Source organism: Magallana gigas, chromosome 8, assembly GCF_963853765.1.
Source record: "Magallana gigas chromosome 8, xbMagGiga1.1, whole genome shotgun sequence".
NCBI lineage: Eukaryota > Metazoa > Mollusca > Bivalvia > Ostreida > Ostreidae > Magallana > Magallana gigas.
This window is the reverse complement of record NC_088860.1, coordinates 32,479,825-32,500,085: the sequence shown is the minus strand read 5'-3', so window position 1 is coordinate 32,500,085 and position 20,261 is coordinate 32,479,825. Positions and strand designations below refer to the sequence as shown.

The following is a 20,261-nucleotide window of genomic DNA, read 5'->3' as shown; positions in this document are numbered from 1 at the left end:
AGCTCAACATTTAATGACAATTTGAAGGAACAGAACAGACGTAAATACAAAACTAATGATGAAGTGAGAGCATCCAAGAGAAAGCAAAGCAAACCCAAATATTCAAGTTGTCCTAAATTTCAAGAGGATTTGAAAAGTCAAAGCAGGAATAACTATATGAATGAGGAATTTAAGAAAAAAAAGAAAGAGAACAATAAAATGAAATATAAAACCAAACCTGAAGTGAAAAAGAAAGTATCAGACAGTAAGAAAAAAACAACTCAGAAGCTTGAACTGTATGATTCTGTATTAGAGAATTTCATGATGAAAAAAAAGCAGGGTCCAAGTTACACATGTGCTTGTTGTCAACGACTTTTGTTTCAAAATCAAGTGCAAAGAATTCAGTCAAACCATTTCGAGAACAAATCAGATTCAATAAGACTTACTGCTGAAAAATGTATATCAGACAAATACATGCATCAATGCAATAAAACCTGTGATAAAGATTGCCCAAATTCATCCCTATGGTTATGCAGAACGTGCTACAGAAAGATTTCAAATGGACAATTACCAGCTGAAAGTGCCATAAATAATTTGGAACTAACAGACATTCCTGAAGTTTTGAAAAAACTGAATAATTTGGAGAAGCATTTGGTTTGTTTGCACATACCATTCATGAAAATAGCATCCTTACCAAAAGGAGGTCAAAATGCTATTTATGGACCCGTTGTTTGTGTTCCATCTGATATAAAAGCAGTGGAGAAATTGCCCAGAAATGAAGAAGATGACATGATCCTCAAAGTAAAACTTAAACGAAAGCTTTTGTACAAGGGTCATTATGAATACCAATTTGTTAACCCATCTCATATTAATAAAGCTTTGGATTATTTGAAGGAAAACAATGAATGGTATGAAAACACAACAATACTTCATAGCGAAACAATAAGTGATTCTGAAATTGAAGAGAAGTTGGAATTCAATGAATGTGAAAATGAGGGCAAACATGAGGATCTAAATGAAGAAAATGAAGATACGACTGTCTCTGGAGTTCAGTATGACACATGCCTACAGCCAACAGATATTGGACAAGAAGTGTTAGATCATTATTTTGATGACATATATAACATTGCCCCAGCTGAAGGTAAAAACCCAGTGAAAATGCTTCAGGAGAAAGGAAATGAAGCAAAATCTTTCCCCCACTTATTCCCAGATGGGAAGAATACCTGGACAGAAGAAAGAGGATTAAATATAACATTGTCTAGGTACTTCAACAATAGGCTCATGCATGCTGACAAAAGGTTTGCACAAGACATTGATTACATCTTTTTTAGTCAGTATTTGTCTGAACTAAAACAGGTCATTGACAAAACTCAAATCTCCCTTAGAAAGTCATTTGAAAAAACAAAAGATGGAACACAAATCACTTCAAATATGCTTCAAGACCCTGAATCTTTAAAGAAACTTTTGAAAAGTGACGACGCGTTGCGGTTTTTGCAACCGATAAGGGGTACACCTTCATTTTGGCAAAATGTACAAAAGGATTTGTTTGCAATGTTGAGACAACTAGGAATTCCAACCTGGTTTTGTTCATTTTCCTCAGCTGAATTCCGTTGGAGTGAAATTTTAAATGAATTATTGAAACAGCAGGATGATGAAAGGAAAGCAGATGAACTGGATTGGACAGAAAAAAGCAAACTTTTGAAATCAAATCCTTTAATAGTTGCGAGAATGTTTGAGCACAGATTTCACATATTTCTTCATGAAGTTATTTTGAGCCCCTTAAACCCAATTGGTAAAATAAAGGATTACTTCTACAGGGTTGAATTCCAACAAAGGGGATCACCACATGTTCATTGCCTGTTCTGGGTTGAAGATGCTCCAAAGTTATTAGAAAATGGGAAACAAGCCGTGTGTGATTTTATAGACAAATATGTAACATGCTCAATCCCTTTAGAAGATGATGAATTACATCAGACAGTTCTTCAGGTTCAACAGCATAGCAAAAAACATTCAAAATCTTGCAGAAAAGGTGGGAAAGAATGTCGTTTTAACTTTCCAAGACCACCATCTTCCCAAACCTTCATTTCTTCCCCAATGGAAGACAACGATGATGAAACTGAAATGGATAAGAATCAAGCAAAAAACATTCTGCTGAGTATTTGGGAAAAAATCCAAAATGAACAATTAGAAGAAGGAACAACTACAATTGACCTTTTGAATGCATTACAATTAACACAAGATATTTATGAGAAAGCTTACAATGTTGTTACTTCAAAGCAGACAGTTGTTCTTAAAAGAAACCCAAACGAGTTGTGGATTAATCAATACAATCCATACCTATTGAAATGCTGGGATGCAAATCTTGATATACAGTTTGTGTTGGATCCTTTCAGTTGCATTGTCTATGTTGTTTCATATATATCAAAAGCAGAACGTGAAATGGGCATGCTTTTGAAACAGACAAAGATAGAAGCTGCTGAAGGCAATATGAATGCAAAACAAACCATGAAAAAGATTGGATCTGCGTATCTCAATCACCGTGAAGTTAGTGTACAAGAAGCTGTATATCGAATATGCAATTTACGGATGCGTGAATGTTCTAGAAAAGTTATCTTCATACCTGTTGGTGAAAATCCCACAAGGTTAACGAAGCCACTCTCTCTTTTTAAGAAAAAATCACAGACTGATTATGAAGAAGAAACCTCTCTTCAAAATGATCCTGAAGATGAACTATGGATGACAAGTATTGTTGATCGATACAAAGCCAGACCCCTTACCTCTGATTTCCCCTGTATGTGCCTTGCGACATTTTGCTCACAATTTCGAGTTTTAGCAAAATCTCAAATACCGAAAACAGAACGAGAGGGAGTTTATGAATTGTTAGATAACAAAGGTTACATTCAAAGACGGTCAAAATCAGAACCAGCTGTGATTCGATATCCAAGGTTTAGTCAAGAGAAAAGCCCTGAAAAATATTATCAGTCAGTGCTGCAACTATTCTTGCCACATCGTGATATGTGTCAGTTAAAGCCCCTTGGATTTGATACATACCAAGCCTTTTATGAACATGGACATGTAAGTTTAAATGGAACACAAAATCTAGTCTGTGTTAAGCAAACTGTTGATGAGAACTTGGGGAGATATGCACCAAATGAAAAAGCTTTAGATGATGCAGCAGAGATGTATGAAAATCTAGGGGATGTTGAAGATGCATGGGCAATGTTATGTCCTGAAACAGAACTAAATAGAGACACTTGCAAGAGGAAAACAGACAAGAGAATAGTTGACAATGAAAACAATCAGAACATCCCAGATCTATCAGCATCTGACATTCCTTATGATGTTCCATACACTGTAACAAAGAGTAATACAAAAGCAGAAATAAAGCCAATGCTAAGAAATCTTAATGAGAAACAGCGAGACACTATGTATTACGTGAGGAATTGGTGCCTTGAAACACTTGATCATAGCAAACCAAAGCCATTCCACATATTTGTTACAGGTGGAGCTGGTACTGGGAAAAGTCATCTTATCAAAAGCATTGAAAATGTAGCAAATGAAATCCTGCAAAAAACAAGTGCAGAACCAGACAAAACTTGTGTTTTGCTTACAGCCTTCACTGGGACTGCAGCATTTAACATAGGGGGATGCACAATTCACCATGCATTTGGTTTAAATAAATACATGTCAATCCCATATGAACCGTTAAGAGAGCAAAGCCTCAGTCCTATTCGAGCCGAATTAGGGAATTTGCAAATCCTCATCATTGACGAAGTATCTATGGTGTACAAAAAGCTCTTGTATTATATACATGAAAGACTAGTTCAAATAAAGGGAAGCAAGATGCCGTTCGGAGGTGTTTCAGTCATTGCTGTTGGGGATTTCTTTCAACTACCACCAGTAAAGCAGCGTCATGATGAGAGATTATACATGGAGAACAATTCTTATCCGGAAGATTTCTGGAATGAATATTTCAAACTAGTACAATTAGATGAAATCATGCGCCAGAAGGAAGATGTCTCTTTTGCGCAAAATTTGAATTTGATACGAACCAGAACCCTTGATGTAAATCTAGATAATCAAGTTCTTCAAATGCTTAAAAGATGTGTGAAAGATGGAAATGACAATGCCCTCCATGTATTTTCTACAAATGATGAGGTGAATGAATTTAATTTGCATATGATTAAAAAGACGTGTGAAGATATTCTGGAAGTACCAGCTATGGATTTTGAAAGGGATAAGACCAGTGGAAAGATGCATTTACGAGATGCCCCATTTGTTCGCTGTAAAAGTGATGGAATGTCAAGCTTATTGATGGTGTCTGTTAATGCCAAAGTTATGCTGATACGCAATATCTGTGTTGCAGATGGTCTTGTCAATGGGGTAACTGGAACTATTGTCAAAATAATGAAAAACACAGACAATGATGTAAAAGCCATAGATATCACTTTTGACAATGAAAATGTAGGGAAAAATACAGGGCAAAGGATGGGAGAAGTGTATGTTGTGACAGTAAATCGTTGCGAAGAAGAGATGAGGACTTCATCGAACAAGAACTTCGTAAGACATCAATTCCCTATACGACTTGCCTGGGCATGTACAGCACATAAGGTGCAAGGTATGACAACAACAGAGATCGTTGTTGATTTGAACCGCACTTTTTCAGCAGGGCAAGCTTACGTAGCTTTAAGTAGAGTAACATCAGAAAAAGGTCTTTGTATATCAGTTAAAAGCGAAGAAATCTTCCATAAGAAAATTTATGCTGATAAGAAAATATCTGATGCATTGTCAAAAATGCCACGTCTCTTCACTTATGAGAGTCAAATTCTACCGTTTAGGTCCATTGTATTGATCAATATTCAAAGTTTACGACAAAACTTTCTTGAGCTAGCTCATGACACCAGAATTAGAAATTCTGATTTAATATGTCTGACAGAAACGTGGATGTCAGATTGTGATAGTTTGGAACAGTTTGCCTTGGATGACTTTGTGTTGCATCATGTGTCACGAAAACAGTCTTATGTTGGAGAAAATGATCAAATCAGAGATCTGCATAAAGCAAAAGGAGGAGGGGTTGCAGCATACATAAAACAAAGAAGCCCATTTGTCAAGATTCCGATGCCAATTAGAGATATAGAGGGGTTGATGCTCAAAGATATAGACACTGAGATAACTTTTGTTATCATTTATAAGCCCAGTGTGTATACAACCAAAAATTTCCTCCAAAGATTGGAACTTCTCTTGAATATACTACATCAAACTTCGAGAAACAATATCATCTTGGGTGATTTCAATGAAAACTTGTTGAGTACTACTACATCCACACCAATTCAGAAATTCATGAAAGAATTTGGATATCACCAATTGGTAGATTTTCCAACAACAGAAAATAGAACTTTGATTGACCATGTTTATAGCGCAATTCCAAATGGCATTCACGTCCATGTCTGTCCCACATATTACAGTTACCATGAAGCCATTCGTATTGATATGTCAAGTTCTAATGACTTGTTATAGCTAGCTCTGGACACATAATATGTATTGTTAATTGGTCAGTGCAAATCAAGAACTTAGAAAATGAAGTTTCAAATTATATAAAAAAGGACTTGAATACATAACATTTATTCTTTGAGGAAAGAAATGTGTTTGTCATCGAAAGATATGGAAATAAACAAATGCTAAACAAGTGTAAAAATTAGTTTATAAATGGAATATGTAAGTATTATGTTTTAAAGCAAACTTCTCAATCTTCATATGTATTGTAAGCTAAAACATTAATCATGATTGACTTTTTACAAATTCTGTAACTATCCTAAACAATGAATTAATAATGCTTATCAACTAAAAGAAACATCAGAAAAATATCCAGATTCTGAGACAAGCTGTGCATAGCATATTCACATGTACTACTTTTCCATATTCACATGATAAATCAGCCGTCATCAAAGAAATAAAAATGTAACCACATTTAGATATAATCTATCAATTGAAATTACATGTATACCAATGAAATTAACAACCAAAATAATAAATATTTCCATTATATATCACGATATATAAATTACCTTATATGTACGTATGTAAATTAAAGCCTTCAGTATACTAGTATCTTTTATCATTGAAATGATGTGATTTATAAAAACTTTCCATATCAAAATATGTCACTAATCATTATGGAATACCAGTAAAAATAACATTTCCATACCATCATTACATTAGTTACATTAAATTAGTTATCATCCTGTATCCAAAAATATGCAATGTTTAGAAAAAATTAGGTGACCATGTTCCCCTTGCCAGTTGACATTACAGCAATGAAGTATGGATACTTTTCTGTTAATGAAAAAGTGATAAATGGACTGCTTTCCATCATATGCTGTATAGAAATATCATCAACATTTTAGTATCAAATAAATAATAACTTTAATAAGTATATAAAAATTCATGAATAAATTCAAAGAAAATCTTTCTGCCACATGTATATGAAACAATGCATGGTGATGTATTGATGCAAGCAAAACCCAGCTTGACACATAAGAGAGATATCAAAACAATAACATAATGTCTTGCATGTGATTTGACTCATACCATGATATATTTAATTATTGACCCAAATCAATGTAAATCACATCAAAGACAAGATATTTTATGTTCTTGAAATAAATTTTAAGGGAAAATATCAAAATAAAATGAATATTGAAATCAACCCAAAGCAGAAATCTGCATATACTATGTATAAAAGCTCAATAGATTTCTATTAATTATTATATATTTAATGCCATTAATATCTTGCACAAATCTGATTTCCATCGATCATATGTGGTGGTAGAATTTGCAAAACAATTAAAGGTCATATGAAACGATTTTTAACACTATGATTTTCTTTCATGAATATAAAGCTTGGTATAAACAAATGTTAAAATACATGATGTAAGATTTTTTTGCCTTTGCATTACTGAGAAATAACCGTGAAAACTGAGCACCTGAAAAAATTCTTGCCCGCTTATCGTTCTTGATTTTGTGGATTTATGACGTCACAAAGACCCACCGATGTAAACAATGCATTAAAACTAGTGTAATTTTACAGTTGTTTATCGATTAAATTTTAGTAATTTTTGCATATATGAACGTGTCTTTCTATTCAAATGAGATCATTTGATTTCGTAGTAGCCTACAGATGACTTAGTTTTAATTGGTCGTTAATGAATAAATCTAATATCAGCTTCTCACAAAAGTAAAATCATGATGAAGATCCCGTACTGGAGTGGAAATTTAACGAAAGAAATGCTCCAACATTTACAGCTGATTAATGAATTATCCTTATCCTTTTGAAATAGAAACATCATTTTCTTCTTCGGTACGTATAATGATTGAGCTACATTTAAAGGGAATTAAAGCATTTAACGTTTTAAAATCAAAACACCGCACATTCAAGTACACGTTTCAAAAACAAAACATTTGAAGAAATTTCTCATAGACTAAAAATAATTAAATGGTAACATATTTGTGAATTTGAAAGTGAAACAAACAATATAATCGTGAAGCGAATGAGGCACAATGAGGCCTACAAGTTGTTTAGAAAAAAAATCTTAATGAATTGCTTGAACGTGCAAATGGGAAAAAACGATCAGACTTATTTTTGAATTTGTCAATTTCACTAAAAAGATCAAAATAAAACATATAAATATGCTTATATTAAAATTATATTATACTTGCATGTGGATCTATGAAGAAAATCATTTATTCTCCCTGCAGTCTCGAAACTGAATATCATTATGTACACGCTATTACATGTAAATAAAAACGCACACGATTTCATTTCTTGAGAGAAAAAATACTGACGTGGTTGATTATTGTATAATTATACAAGTCTTTATATAAAATAGCATTTTTTTTCTTTTAAAATGCTGCAAAATGACATGGATATTTGTATTCACAACATAGCTTTATAAGGCGATTGGGTCTTACTGACGTCATAAGCAAGGGAGGTAAGCCGCGTAAGTCAATGTTCCTTTTCCGATTAAGTAATTTTGATCGACTGTGGCGCTCACATTTTGCATAAAATATCCAAAAAACAATGTCAGTCTTATTAAATAGGAACTTATGAACTCATTCCCGTATATAACTCAATATGGTCAGGATATCGTTTCATATGACCTTTAAGGAAAAAACTGGTTTATAAACATATCTTCAAACATAAGTTTGACACTGTCATTAATTTTTCTATTAAATTTTTAAAACATTTCCAAGTTTATTACCGGTAATATCCATTTACCAAACTATATAATTTTCAAGTGATATTTTAGCTTTAACCATTTATACACAGCTATAATAAAGCTTTGTTTATTTAAAACAACTCACAAAGCCCAGTGTTTATCATGCATATTTTTTAATTGGCCAACAAAGGATATCTAATATATTAAAGCAAAAACTTAGCTCTATTGACATATACATCGGCCTTTATCATAAATTTGGTCATGAGCTTCTCTTTTGAAGCAACAATCTTATAAATAAGCTTTACTGAAATATAATCAATATCTTTCGTTGTGGCTTTTTCTTTGTTTTTAGGCATACGTGACTGAATTTGACCTCTACATTATCAATTACATTTCAAATAATTCGAAATACGATATGGATACGACTTTTGCCACAAAATAAATAAATCAGATATACATCGGTATCGGAAGTTGATATAACGTGCGAATACCCATTATCAGATTATAGCCGATTGTTATAAAAATAACAAGATTTCCGTTATCTATTCGCTGTTTTAAGCTGCAAACCAAAATAAATGGAAAATAGAATGATTAAGACACTATACCAGTTAGGAATGAAGAAAATTTACATCAAACATCTCGGAACTCACCTTAACAAAGGTAAGCCTATGAAAACGTAAATTGTGCCCGTGCGATGACACATGCAGCATGCAGCTGAATTTCTGTCTTAAAATCCACTTTGATAACAGGACATTAGTTAAGGTCCAAGTCCGAAAATATTTACCTTTGTGTTATGATATTTGGCAATAATAATTAAGATTCCATTTCTATTACACAATAATAAAGAAAGAAAACCGAGCGTCAGATCCTCGCTACCACTATCAGCCAAGATGCATTTATTTTCAATGTTTTCTTTTGTCAAAAGAAAACCATTCTTATATCAACCATTTCAAGAAAACACGCATTAAAGATTTCAATACAGAAGTTATCCTAGAGAAAAGGTTACGTGTTTTGTAGCCGAGATCGCTTCCCATATATAGAATTCCTGTAATGAATCATGAGTACGTGCTGTATATAACAATTCTTGCAACCATATGAAAATTTCACTCGCCATTAACATCTCAATGTTAAAAAAAATTCTGTAACGATTACACAAATTGTGTTCGACAAAAAGTTTTCCAGACCATTTTCTTCTTGTCTTTTTCTAGACACATCTTACAGGCTTTCAATCACAACACGTTTTTGTAACAAAAGCACAACTGAAAGTTTAGTCATCACAATAGATTAAAACCACATCATGTATATTTCCAACATGCAGCAACAACGGAAGACCTACTCGTGGCTTTGCCACGAGCTCTGCTCTAGTTGTTAAGTATAATCAAGATACAAAAATCAATTTCTTTATAATGTTAAAGTAATATAAACAAGGTCTGTGTCATGTTTTTGTTCACATTTGCTACATATACTAAAAAAAGTTCTGTTTTTGGTGGGTTTTTTTCGTTTGTCTTTGATAATTTGTTGCTAACGCATAAAAACATTTTCGATTGTTTAAAACTTTATATTTTACATGAAGCATTCATTATGTAAACGAAAACCAGCCTTGAACTGTGTTTACGTAACAAAGACTTGTATGCTATCTTTTTCGCTTACAACTCGACGACTGACACTAAAATGGCTGACCATTATAAGTTATAATTAGATAGTATGTACCTATTTACTGGCTATGATGACGATAGCAAGTTTATTGTTCCTCGAGACAGCAACTATTTCACGAGGCGAAGCCTTTATTCCCCATTAAAGAGAAATTATTCTTCGTGAGTTATTTTCTGCAATACAAAATTAAACTTACTGATGAACTTGCTATTGCAACAGTACATCAAGGTTATTTCTTGCAGAAGATTTAAACGTCGTTTATTTCTTTTTCCCTCTTTATTTTTTATTTTTTTGTTGTTGAGAAAATACAATTTTTCAATAGTGCTTTTCCATTTCAAATTAAACTGTATATTTATATCAATTTGCATAATTTTTGGTAACCTGTTAAGTTTAAAGTTGAAAATCGTGATGAAAAAGATACTTGAAATTTATCATAGTTAACTGAATTATGAATGTGATCGTTAGTAAAAATGGATCATATCAATTACAATGTATCTATTATACGAAATACTACTTGTATATGAACATTTTCTTTTTAATTACACAATTTCAAATGTTATATTAAAATTGTTCTAAACCTCTGCTAGAAAATAATTTATTTGAAATCATACGTTACAGATTCCATTTAAGGTAAATGAAAATAATGAGTGACTACGTAATTCATTTTTTATGAAGACAAAGTAATACCTATTCAAGTTTGTAAACAATAAAATCCTATGTTTGTTTTTGTAAAGACAAGATCGGTGCCTACAGCGCATGCACCAGCTTATCCCTTCTCTAAAGGAACGCATAATCAGAAAGATGTGTTATCCAGCATTGCAAGAGCAAAGGTCAGCAAAAGTGTTGGCCTGATTCACATTGATGGACAGCCAGTGGGGACAGGGTTCCGTGTGGGTGAGAAGTATCTGGTGACATGTATACATGTCATACGAAACGTCATCAAAGGTCAGTATTTGAATCTATTTGAACTACATCTGGTGAAATGATGAGTAGACATAAATTAAAAAAGCAAAACAAAATAAAACAAGGCTTTGAAAGAAAGACGCTTGGCCAATTTAAGGTCAATGTTTGGTTACTATCCTTTGCGCTATGTATAGACTGGTCACTACTTCAATATAAAAGTAATCATAACGGTATATTAAAAATTCCAAAGGACAATTTGAAAACTAATAATGATGAAGCCACTTCGTCTCCAGACTTTCTATGTTTAGCTTATACAATACAAAAATGGTTTGTTCAATATGCAAGAAACAACCTTATCCTTCTTACACCTAATTTACTGAATTATAAAGGTTTTTAAACGAGGACCAAGCCAGTATATAAAAGAACTAAATTGCTTTCCAAAGGATAAAATGGACGAAATGGGTCAATCGCATGGTCTTTTGAATTCAAATGTTGGCATCATTGATGTTTTTATAAGCAGCTTTACTCGTTTTCGAACTGTCCACTACAACCATTGGGACAGATGATCTATTGATGCCATCGACTAGAAAATTATTACATTGATAAGAATTATCCTGGTAAATTTTCACTGCATTACTAGCAATGATTTTTCCAATAAAATAAGAGTTAATTTTTCAATAATAATTCAATAATAACAGCCCTCGTGTATCCAAGTGCAAAGGCCATCTAATTCCTGTGTCATTAGAATCATATAAGATGTAAAAGTTGTTTGTTTGGTTCACAATTTTCTTCCTTATTTTTTTCAGTTAAGCCACATATGCTTGATGGGCAACGATTAACGATAGAATTTTATAGGATAACATACAACCAAAAGGAAAATGAATTTTTGATATTTAGCTTTCAGCCACTGATTGCGTACTTTGATGAAGAATATGACTTTGTTGTGTTGGAACTACGAAGCCATGATGCTGGCGTTCCATTCCCTCCGGCGTTAAATTTTTTTGCCGATGTTTTCGACTCAGAGATTCATCTTGTTGGACATCCTGGGGGCCGACAAATGAAGGAGGACAGTATAAAACCTAGGTGGTCACCCGATCACGACAAGGAAATCATCCCATATATTAGCTATCTAGCTCATTGGAGTAAAAGCCATTTCCCTGATAAGAGAGACTACTACAGTATTTTACTTGAGCCACCCAGAAAAATAATTTTTCACACTACATTTGATACCGGATCCTCGGGATCGCCCGGAGTAATGATCAGGGATAACCGGCCTTGTGTGGTTGTAATGGTGAGAGGAGGAACACCAAGTTGTTTCTACGAAAACCGTTATCCACATTTACCAGTGGAAGACGACCACAAAGTAGAGTATGGTTATGCAATGTCTGATATATATCATAAAATGTTGGAATCTACAAATCAAAATGTAAAGGATCTTGCATCAGAAATCTTCGGAGAATGGATCTAACCATTAGTTTCTCTATGCATGTACGAAATTTTTCATTTCAAGATAGCTGCATTATGTCAATTGACAGATATATGCAGGTATAAGAAAATCTATCACATTCTCCGTGGCACAATAAATGAATTTTAAATGTGCCATAAATTTGTAGTTTGTAACATCAGCTGAGGGTATTTCTATTTACTGGTAGGTTTTGCATAAAATATGAGCTAAAGAATCGCATTCGTTAATTTGATAAGATAATTGATTCAGCTTTATGTGCTATTACTTTAATATACACATGTGCATGCATGCATGTATGTAGTGAATAATAAAACTTTTTACATCAATTAGAGGTACATGTGACTGTGGAAGCAAGTCCTACCTCATTGTATTGCACTATATTTCGCTTTTTATATTTTCTGTAATCATAATTGTCAAATCCTATTATATTCGTAAATTGCAGATAAATTATGACTATGAAATGCTTACATATATTTTTTCAATGAATCTTTACATAAGAAAAATGATGAAATCCCACTGTTAAGTTATATGTGTGTAATATCTAATATGATTATTATGATTATGTTACTTTATTTTATTAACTTTATTTTGTAAAAAATATAAATGTATATGTATCATCATTTTATGTTACAGAATTACCGATCCAGGGGGCCCCTGGTACCCCAGGTGAGGTATATAATGAGGGCCTCTGTGGAGGTGTTGCCTCAAACAAATTTATGTAAATTCAAATAAAACATAAAAAAAGTAGAGGTGCATTGAATATTGGCAAAATATCATCTGAACTTCAATCAGTGATTGTGTAAGACACATGTTGTATGTATTATACATGTAATATTATTAAAAAAAATATATTTATCAACAGTGAAAATGCTTTGATTAATTGCTTTATTGTCGCTATTTTGAGGTCTCAAAGCAATTTAATCACTTTTTTAAAGTTTATATGCTGTTCAATAATCTTAATTTAGCTGTTGAAAATTTGACAAACATGATGTGTTGTTCAAAAGGGGCACTTTTTCCATGGTGAATATTTCAAAACCTTGAAAGGGGTATTTTTATAAAAAAAAAAAATTATTTCTGCATTGTACTAAATTTTTACATATTGTCTCAATAAACTGTACACAGCTTATGAAATGTTGATTTCAAAGTTTATTTGTCGTAGATATTTTTTTTATCATGAGAAAAATACAGTATAACTTCGATAGCATGTGTCGGCGAGGAACTTTTAAAATTAATATATGCTTTGTTATCGTGAGCTTATTATATCTTTTTAAGATTTGCAGGTCAATTAACGAAAAGTAATTGTTGAATATAACTTAAAACAATCAAGACGTGAAACAGATTTTAGTTCTTCATGTAGTCTTTTGGAACCACATCTAATTAGGCAAAGCCCGTTTCGACCCAAAATGAATTTTAATTACTATACTCTGTCTCGGGTTTTGTGCTTCCTCCACATTTCTCTTGATATTTCGATAATCTTCGTTCATCTTCTAATATGAAAATTGTCCGGATTATCTGTTTTAAAACGCCCCCTCTACTGCTTCAGGTTTCAATACAAAACCCAGATTAGAATGTCTACGGGGATTTGGCATTGCATCTTAATAAATAAATAATAAAAATCAAAATAAACTTATTCTTTAAATAAAAGTACTTTTAGGATGGAGTCAGGACCCATTCATACCTAATTTTGCAATTAAGAACAGTGAATGATCCAAGATTTGGGCAAAAACGATGTGCAGCTTAATTTGGAAACCTATATCTGTCGTGTTTATAAAATGAAAGCCCAATATTGACTTCCATCGTGAAATTTATAATAAAAATAATGCACATAAGTAAAAAAAATTGATATTCAAACTTAAATTGAAATTCTTTCGTCTTTATTGCTCCGAGTGGGGATATACAACTTTTATGAGTGAAAATGATGATGTGTCAATGAAGATATCTTGGATATTTTCCCTTTGATCAATTTCAGCTGTATTTCTATCACAGGTGTGTGTTTATATTTAAATTTAAATGTATTTAAATTAGAAAATCATCAAAAAGTGATAGAAGCAATAACTTGGGACAGACTATAGAATCGATAGGAAGAGGTTGTGGTCAAACCTTGCTTACTCAGTTTATCTTTTAAAGAGTTCCTCATACATATAAAAAAATCTAGGAAGTTTCTTACAATATCCTGCTCTTCTGTCTAAGGTACAATCGTCTCGTTAACGCTCGTCTGGAAAAATGCGGATCTGCAACTGGTGCTCTAGAGATGTAAAACAGTAGCGTCGTCCAAATATGCACTTTTGAGTTTTAAAAGCATTAAAAAAATGCAGGGAGAAAGGTGTCAACAACAAGCAAGAAAGAACAACAAATATTTTGACTATACAGAAATGTCTATGACAAAGTTTGACCTACGGACATGGAAACTGTCATGAAAGAAGGAGAGAACTTTGATATGAGTTGCTGTAAAAACTACAGGGGGAAACTTGTAACGAAGAATATTGACTCTGACTGAAAATTGAATCAGTGATTATTTTTCAACGGTGAATAATAGACCAACGTGCTAGTTCACCGTGGAAAGAATACGAGGCCTAGGGGCTACATTTTATTGGACAAAACTATCATCAGCAGAACAAACCCCATGCAGTCACATCTACGAGGGTTGTCCCAAAATAATGTAGACAGGACACATAATTTATAATTTGTTCACTGCAATTTCATCAGACTTCTATGTTTTCTTCAATGACCCTTTGGCAAACAATACTGAAAAATTCAAATCTGTACTTTATTTATTTCTCGAGAAAATAAGTAATTATTAACAACAAGTTTTGTCAGGCGGTGCAATGTGCGACGTCGAAAATTCCAGTTTTACGTTGTTGCTAAACCCGTTTTACGATAACATTTACGTTTTATTTCCGAAAATGTCTTAGAAAAAATATCATTTTTTTTCTTTGAACATGTATCCTGAGTGCACATTCAACATATATTTCTAGTTTTATTTTTAAATATTTTCTAAGTACAAACGATCTGTCGGCTCCAAACTTGCCCTGTATTACCTGTTGTCTAACGTCCGTCTTACCGAAATGTGTCGTTCTGCATTTTGACGTCCATTTATATCGTTCGGGGTTTCTTTTTTTCACGTATTGTCATCATACTTGTTCAAATATTTGCAATGTTGTTTAACTACTTATTCACAATACGCATTTCTAATCGATTTTCTTAATTTCATTTACTTCCTAAGCCGCTTAGGATTTATTTCATGGTTTTTACAAAATTGTACCAGTTACTGCTGCGCCGCCTTAAACGCTGACATCGTCATTTCATTACGAGTTAACTTTTCAACTTGTCACAAAACGCGCTATATAATATTTAAAAGTTTTGTTATAGCCAAAACATTTTCTAAGTAAATAATAGAATTATTATTAAATATCAATGTATGTTTTATTTGAATTTTTTCATTCAAAAAGTACTTTTCCTCGCAATTTTCATTTCATTATGTTGATTTTAACTTTTTGTTTTTGACTTTGCGCCGCATGTCGAATTTTAGCTGCAGATCTGTAGCTCTCTGGTTGAAAAAATTCGGATAGACAAACCAGAGAGCTACAGTTCCAAGCGTTGTAAAAACCTCCGATTTACGCCGCCGTTTTTTGTGTCGCTCGCTTCGGGAATTATATCCGACTTTAAAAGCATTCAACCGCCTAAAAAATTGGATTTATTAATTAAACATATAGTTTACCCTAACTCTGCTAACTTTGTTTTCCTTTCAATGGTTCACAACGGCCATCCTTCGCCTTGGAATGTCATCGTTTTAAAACACTCGCCTTATGACAACCATGTTTACCTAGTAACGAGATCTCGGGTGCGTCGATTTACCCAAATGGACCCAAATGAACCCAAATGAACCCAAATGGCGATTAAAGTGGAAAACAATTATAATAAAATCCTTATTACTAATATTATCACTTGTTTTAGTCATTTCATGGGGTTGTTAGCCGTTATTAAGAAAAATAAAGACCCAAATGGCGATTCAAACAATAATTAAAATTATTTCAGTATATCTTTAAAAATTGTTTTTGAAAAATAAAGATGAGCATTTTATCTCGATTTGTAAAAGTATATAATGTATGTAATTATATTCAAATAATATAAATATATATATTATATAAAAATAAAACAACTTTTTAAAATAATTCTAATTATTTGTTATGGACCTTCGGCTTTTATTTTTCCAAATTTCCCTAAATTATGAGGATTTTATTATAATTATTTTCCGCTTGAATCGCCATTTGGGTCTTTATTTTTCTTTTATATTTCAAAATTACAAAATTCTGTGTCATAAGGTTTTTCTATTATTTCTCTCCTTTAAACGTTTGCTTGAATCTGATTGTGTACATTGGAAACTTCAGAGTCAGACAGGCGCTACACCACGTCCTACGAAAAGGTATGATCTAAATCACTTCAAAATAGAACGAATATCGTAAATTATATATAGACAACATGGCAAGTGAAATTCAGTTCATCAGCACTTCTCTCTCTCTCTCTCTCTCTCTCTCTCTCTCTCTCTCTCTCTCTCTCTCTCTCTCTCTCTCTCTCTCTCTCTCTCTCTCTCTCTCTCTCTCTCTCTCTCACACACACACACAAAACTGTGTATGATGTAAAATGATTTACGTTAAATTTTTGTGTGTTTTAGTAGGAATCTACAACACAGTATATTGATATAGGAAGAATCTTCAACGATCATGCACAGGTTGGTAAAAGTGCCAGCTTTAGACAGACGGGCAAAAGCAAGAGTCATTCATGTTGCCTCCTTGATCATTCTGACTTTTTTGCATATCGAGGGCATTGTAGCCATTTCCACAGGAATATGGTTGATTGATAGGATGAGGAGAACGTCATGTGAAATCTTGAATCAGTTTATCGCAGCAAGTGTATTTTGGTTAGTTGCTGGATTGTTGTGTATATTAGTAAGCATTCCAGGTGTTTTAACAACTGTGAAAAATCGTCAATATCTCCGCCCACCTTACTTTATCGGAGGTTTTGCGATCATCATCATCCTCGAAATAACAGTTGCAGTTGTCGCCACGCTGGACTACAGAAACCTCTCCGGAAAATTTCAAAATCAGCTCCTTGATTCCATTTCAACTTCATCTCAAAGAAAATGCTGGAGAAAACTGCAGACTGATTTCGAGTGCTGCGGAGCGACAAGTTATGAAAACTGGATTCCCAGCTCTGGGCAAAATATTTCAGCTTTAAACAGCACTTTGTGGGGTCTGTCATCATGTCAGTGTGCAGAGGAAGATAACGATGAATGTGCAGCGTTTACTGCTACCTCACAGGTGAATAATCTCCTTGTGTCTCGCATCTGGACGACATCTTGCTATCAGTCATTGTTTACCCATATTTCCATGCAGTGCAATTTCCTACGCATCTTATGCCCCATTGTGGCCATCTCACAGATGTTTGCGTGCACTTTTCTGGGATATGTTTTTAAAAAGATATTGATTAACAATTCTGTTCAAATTGTGAAGGAGAAATATATGGTACAGTTTTCTTCACAGTCAAATCTTTGTAAAAATTCAAAGAATGATGCGGCTGGTTCTCAGGACAGAGGCAGTTTACATATTTGATCATTCAATAAAATCTTATCAGGTCTACACCTCCTTAAAAATTTTGGAGATGTTTTTCCTAAGACAGCTAGAAACCAGAAACTATTATTTGGTAAAGAAAAAGTCCACATATATATTTTGAAACTTCAAATTAATATACTGATAAATCAGTTCAAATTCAAATGGATGTACAATTTTTCAAAATATATATTTTTTTTTTTTTGGTGGTTGGGGGGGGGGGCTGGGGGGCTTGCATGAGGGTAGGAGTAGGTGGTCTACCGTACTTTTATTTTTTGTTTGCTTGGTTATAGGGAGAGAATGAAATTAAGCTCCCTTTTTAGCCTAATTAAATCCTAGCTAGGACAATTACTCAGTCAGTGGTTAATTTCAGATTCAAAGTACAATATTGAACATTTAAAAAGAGTATGGTATATACATTTATAGGTAAAAAAGAAGTGGTTGTAACTTATAAGCGAGGGTTTTTTTTTTCCCTTATTAAAATTTATCGAACTATGAAAATACTGAACTTAATACAATTAAATTGGCATTAACAAAAAATTCTGTTGTCCTTTGAAAAACAAAGGGGTAAACCGAAATGGATATTATTTGTCTAATGAACAAACTGTAAATTATTGGATTTTGGTGTAAGTATTTGTTTTTAAAGTTTCCACAAAGGCGATACCATGTGTTTTGTTTTGTAAAAATGGGCTCTATAAAATTAAAGTTTGCATTCAGTGAGAATTTAAAGTGATTCAGTTATTTTCACTAAGTCAATAAAGCAAGCTACACATTATGTGCATGGCTTTTTAATGTTGATCAAATTTGTGTAAGGGTGGATCTATAAATTATTGAACAGAGATAGGAGGCCAAATGAGAGGTGGAGGTGTCTGAAAGTCACCTCATATAGACCCCCTTGGCAAAGCTTTTTAGGTGCCATAGAGATTAAATGAATGATTTTTTTCATTGTTTCTTAGCTGGTGAAACTGGACTTGGCTTAATTACTCTTTTTCTTCATTTTTGAAGAAAATTTTGCCAAAGCCAGTACATTTTATGTAATATATTTGTAGTCTTGATTAGTGCAATGTGTGATTGAAGAAATGATTTACATATACACCTTTATAATAGCTAGTCAGAAATGAGCTTACAAATTCTAGTGGCATTTTTGTATTTTTTTTTTTTTTTGTTGGTTTGATTTTTATTCATTTAATCATTATTTATTGGTATATATAAGAATATTATTCTTGCTATTAGATCTTCCCATTTACTTAATTTCTTTATCTTAATTAGTACATATTTGTTTACATTAAAATGTAATGATTTCAATCGTTGTTGTTCATGATATTATGCATTTGTGACATCTCAATATTTATATGTATGTAATGAGTAAAATCATATTGTATTATGAGTATATTATAAAAATGATCGTTAAAGTGCATGGACTTGGTACATAGAGGCATATGGGAAGAACAAATTATCTCCCTTTGACCATAAACTGCCAAAAACATGTTTATTTGCATTCAACACTGAATAAAACTGGTACTTGCTATTTTTCTTTATCAATTAATTTACACATTCATGTATATCTATTGATCATTTTCTGGGGATTTTTACATTCCTCTGTCATCGTTATTCATTTTTTGTTGATTTAAGATTGTTTGGTAATAAAGTTGTGTTTACATTATTTGTTAATTGTTCTTATTCTTAATTTAAACGTATTTTATTGAATAAATTAAAAGGGATTGGACAACATGCATTCTTAAATGGATCCTTTGTTGGATTATGAAATTCCTCAGTTCTACATGTTGAATTTTGTCCGTTCGTATGATTTTTATAAAACAAAACTCGCTTAAAGCTTAAGATACCGGTAATTGTGACTTGTTACCTTGGATATTTAACATCTCTTAATTTACTCTTCATATAATTTGCAAAAATTAGAATCGGATATAAAAATATGTTCTTATTATACAGGTCCTTGATATTAACTTTATCATTCAATAAGAAAGAAGAATATATATACATGTAACTACCAGATCATTACAAATTTAGAGGTTTGAATGACAGTTTTTGAAAATAAAATAAAATGGGGACTACGAAAAAGCAACATCGCCGAAAAAAACACAACAAAACATAGACTGCGTTTTCCTTTTAAAAATTAACAGTTGCATGTATAATTAAGAGTAAGTAAAAGAAACTATAAATTATATATTGTTAATGTACGTCAGTATGTTTGATAGAAGAAATATGTAAATTTTAGTTCGATATCGATCATCATATTAACAGATTAATTAATTATGTTATGAAGTCCGTAATTTTATTTTTAAATTGCTAAAGGTTACGATCGACCGATCGATAAACTAGCTGGTTAAAAAAAACCCGCCAAATACTGGTAATGAAATCCAAATTGATCTAAGTAATTATGATTACAAGATGAAAAAATAATCTTATATAATTGATTAC

At 32.6% G+C, this 20,261-nt stretch overlaps 1 protein-coding gene and 1 long non-coding RNA gene across 4 annotated transcripts in view; both read left to right on the top strand.

The window, feature by feature from the left end:
• LOC105342122 (serine protease FAM111A) overlaps nucleotides 1-13,347 on the top strand; it is a 42,748-nt gene extending 29,401 nt beyond the window's left edge. For all 3 annotated transcript variants that reach the window (XM_066069247.1, XM_011448983.4, XM_066069248.1), the window contains 2 exons: nucleotides 10,583-10,793; nucleotides 11,558-13,347. In XM_066069247.1, coding sequence (XP_065925319.1) covers nucleotides 10,583-10,793; nucleotides 11,558-12,219 — 873 coding nt within the window. In that variant the 3' untranslated portion in view covers nucleotides 12,220-13,347. The remainder of the gene's footprint in view (nucleotides 1-10,582; nucleotides 10,794-11,557) is intronic.
• Nucleotides 13,348-16,518: 3,171 nt separating this feature from the next.
• Nucleotides 16,519-19,485, top strand: LOC136270795 (uncharacterized). The gene is made up of 2 exons (XR_010708655.1): nucleotides 16,519-16,639; nucleotides 16,889-19,485. It is a non-coding gene; the product is annotated as an uncharacterized lncRNA (long non-coding RNA).
• The last annotated feature ends 776 nt before the right edge of the window (nucleotides 19,486-20,261 follow it).